Source organism: Acomys russatus, chromosome 4 (genome assembly GCF_903995435.1).
Source record: "Acomys russatus chromosome 4, mAcoRus1.1, whole genome shotgun sequence".
Taxonomy (NCBI): Eukaryota; Metazoa; Chordata; class Mammalia; order Rodentia; family Muridae; genus Acomys; species Acomys russatus.
In genome coordinates this window covers 55,446,331-55,449,642 of record NC_067140.1, presented here as the reverse complement: position 1 = coordinate 55,449,642, position 3,312 = coordinate 55,446,331, and the positions used below count along the sequence as shown (strand labels likewise).

The 3,312-nt window shown below is 57.2% G+C and overlaps 1 protein-coding gene across 1 annotated transcript; it reads left to right on the top strand.

The window, feature by feature from the left end:
* Nucleotides 1–226: 226 nt before the first annotated feature.
* On the top strand, nucleotides 227–2,765 carry Rhov (ras homolog family member V). Its single transcript, XM_051144407.1, has 3 exons — nucleotides 227–556; nucleotides 735–793; nucleotides 977–2,765. Exons 1-3 carry the CDS (start codon nucleotides 349–351, stop codon nucleotides 1,418–1,420), a joined length of 711 nt encoding a protein of 236 aa, XP_051000364.1. The 5' UTR covers nucleotides 227–348; the 3' UTR covers nucleotides 1,421–2,765.
* Nucleotides 2,766–3,312: the final 547 nt, after the last annotated feature.

Genomic DNA, 3,312 nt, shown 5'->3' with positions numbered 1-3,312 from the left:
GTAGTTTGCATCTCCCTACTAACAATAAGTCATGGATCTACAAAAATATCATAGGCCGCGTCTTTGTCCTTGTACCTTCGTGATGACAGGTTTTCTTATCCCTTTCTTCTCTGGATGCTTTGCTATGCCTGGCTGTTCTGCAGAGGGAGGTCCAGGTCGATGGGCGGGGTCCGGGCCACTAGGGACATGCAGATGAGGTGGGCGGGACCCAACATATATATCCTCTGCTAGCCTCTAGCGGGCGTGCCCAGCTTGGACCGACTGTCAGCCTCTGCCTGCGAAACCTGCTTCCCCGAGCGCCGCGGAGCCTGGTCCGGGCTGGCCCCTCTGCTACCCCGGGAGCGGGCCATGCCGCCGCGGGAGCTGAGCGAGGCCGAGCCACCGCCTCTCCCGGCCTCGACACCTCCTCCGCGGCGGCGCAGCGTGCCTCCGGAGCTGGGCATCAAATGTGTGCTGGTGGGCGACGGCGCGGTGGGCAAAAGCAGCCTCATCGTCAGCTACACCTGCAATGGGTATCCCGCGCGCTACCGGCCTACGGCACTGGACACCTTCTCTGGTATGTTGTACAGTCCTGGGGTCCCTGAGGCTGGGGTGGGGTTGTGCATTAGGTTACGTGCTAGCGGGAGGGGCACGGAAGACCCCGGGAGCAGGCCCGGAGGTGGCGCTGGTGAGGTCTGCCTGGAGGGACTAGGATGCTGTGCCTAACTCAGGCTTTCCCCTCCCCACCTCTGCAGTGCAAGTCCTGGTAGATGGAGCCCCTGTGCGAATTGAGCTCTGGGACACCGCAGGGCAGGTGAGAAGCTGGGCGTAGCCTTCCCTGGGCAAGAGGTTGGGGAGGGTTGGAGGCTGGGAGGATCCCTGCATGGAGCCGGCTTTGGGCTTTAGGAGTCTTGGGTCTCCACCCCCAAGTGAGAAGCAGGTTCTGGTTCCAGTGTGGAGGGAATACTCTTACTAACGACTAGTCTTGCCACCCCAGGAGGACTTTGACCGGCTTCGCTCCCTCTGCTACCCGGATACCGATGTCTTTCTGGCTTGCTTCAGTGTGGTGCAGCCCAGCTCCTTCCAAAACATAACAGAAAAATGGCTGCCAGAGATCCGCACTCACAACCCCCAAGCACCTGTGTTGCTGGTGGGCACTCAGGCCGACCTGAGGGACGATGTCAATGTGCTAATTCAGCTGGACCAAGGAGGCCGGGAAGGCCCAGTACCCCAACCGCAAGCCCAGGGTCTAGCCGAGAAGATCCGGGCCTGCTGTTACCTTGAGTGCTCGGCCCTGACGCAGAAGAACTTGAAGGAGGTGTTTGACTCTGCCATTCTCAGTGCCATCGAGCACAAAGCCCGCCTGGAGAAGAAGCTGAATGCAAAGGGGGTGCGCACGCTCTCCCGCTGCCGCTGGAAGAAGTTCTTCTGCTTTGTTTGAGCAGCTGTAGCAGTGCACGAGGTAGGCAGGTGGCCTGAGACTTCTGGACCTCGGACATCGGGTACTGGCAGGGCCTGGCCAACCCCTGGGACTCAGTTCCCTATTGAACACAGGGGATATGAGCCTCGAGCTGCACACTCTGGTAAGCCAGGGTGAGCCTCTGTCCTGTGCAAGGGGTGGCTCTGATTTGCATTTCTTTGGTCAGGACTCACAGGAAAATCCCAGCACATTGATTTTCATGGGCTAATCCCATCAGTGTCTGTATCCCTGAGCAGCCTGAGTAATTCCCAGGTTCTTATGGGGCCACAGGTCAGCTTGGCTGAATGCAGGCCCCTTGTAGGGGTCCTCGCTCTCTCCTAGCACAGGTGTAGCAAAGCAGGGCAAATAGTTGGGCATCTTGGAGGGCTGGCAGGTGGTCAGCCTTGGTGGAGAGCTTTGAGATGGAGAAGGAAGAAGCAGCCAGTGAAAGATTAAGAGGAGAAACAGAAAGCAAGGCTTGAGGTGGTGACTGGAGGCAGATCAGAGGCCTGCGCCTGGAAGGAGGAAGATGGGAAAGAGAGCAGGGGTGGCCAGCTGTAGAGAAGGCTGACACCTGGGCTGCCCTCAAGCCCCAGGGCCAGGGAGGGTAGATCTGCTCCCTGGGAAGAACTGGGTCTCAGGGCTCCCTAGGCACTGCCCAAACTGGCTGGGCCAGCAGAGGGCAGGAAGTGAGAGTCAAGGCCCAGCAAAGGGAGGGGGAGGAGCTGCAAATGAGAGCCTGAAGGAGGAAGGGGTAGGGACCATCCCTTTCCCCAAGGTCATAGCTTAGAAGGTAAGCAAGCAATGTGCAAATAAAACCTTCTGTTTCTGAAGCTGCTGTCTCTGTGGTTTCCTGGAGCGATCAGCCCAATGCCCTTTCATAACCTCTCCCAAGGCCCGACAGTCTGGGTAGATGGCTTGGGAACTGAGGCTTGGCTGAAGGGAGGGGACTGGATCAGATGGGACAGTGTGATGGGAACTGGACTAGGGGGAACAGGTGTGGGGCTCCCTGCTTGGGGCTTGGCTTAGTTGGTTCCCAGGAGAGCTAGCGTGGGAAGCAGCCTGGAAACGGGTTTCCCCAGGTGTCAGCGCCAGAGCAGCTTTCCCATGACCTCACCAGGTAGGTGGGGCCCCTCCCCTCCTCCTCCTTTCTAGGGTATGATGCTCAGCACTGGGGCTCTAGGACAATCTCAGCCCTCTAGCCTTTCTGCTCCCATCCTTTGGACAGTTTTTAGGACCCAGGGTCTGGCTGGGCAATGTCACACAGCAGCTTGAATACCTGTACCTGTACAGCTTTAAACCTCAGACACTGGCCAAAGCTTGTGGTGGGTTGGTTGGACCAGTCTTTAGCCTTGACACACACAAACCTATTGAAGGTCAGGGGGCTGCCTGTGGACAAAGTAAATAGAGGTGTGGTCCCAGGAATCCTGTGTTCATGATGGGTCACTGGTAGAAGGCTTGGAGGGGAACAGGAATCCAAGGATTGGAATTAGAAGGCACTTTAAAGAGCATTTTGCGGGGCGGGGGGCGGGAGGGGGGACACACAACTTTGCTTTATGGAAACTGTGGTCTGGAGACAAAAAGGACAGTATGTTACCAAGTATTTAGAGGAGCACCATAGAGTTAGGTGTATGGGTGGCATCCTGTGCAAGTCTTTTCTGGGGTACACCTGGGACACCTGCTAGGCACCTGCTGGGCCAGATGAGCACCCATACCCATCACAATCCACTGAGGCCCAGGTTCCTCACCAGGAAGCTACAGGTGTGTGTGTGTGTGTGTGTGTGTGTGTGCATGCATGCGCGCGCGCATCACTGAAGGGCAGAAATACTAGCCAAGTGAAACTTTAGGTAATCCCAAGTTAGTTTTAGCCAAGA

Coding starts and splice junctions, on each gene's coding strand:
- Rhov (XM_051144407.1), top strand. CDS start 349: ATGCCGCCGCGGGAGCTGAGCGAGGCCGAGCCACCGCCTCTCCCGGCC. Junction 557..734: donor GGCACTGGACACCTTCTCTG/GTATGTTGTACA, acceptor CCACCTCTGCAG/TGCAAGTCCTGGTAGATGGA. Junction 794..976: donor TCTGGGACACCGCAGGGCAG/GTGAGAAGCTGG, acceptor TTGCCACCCCAG/GAGGACTTTGACCGGCTTCG.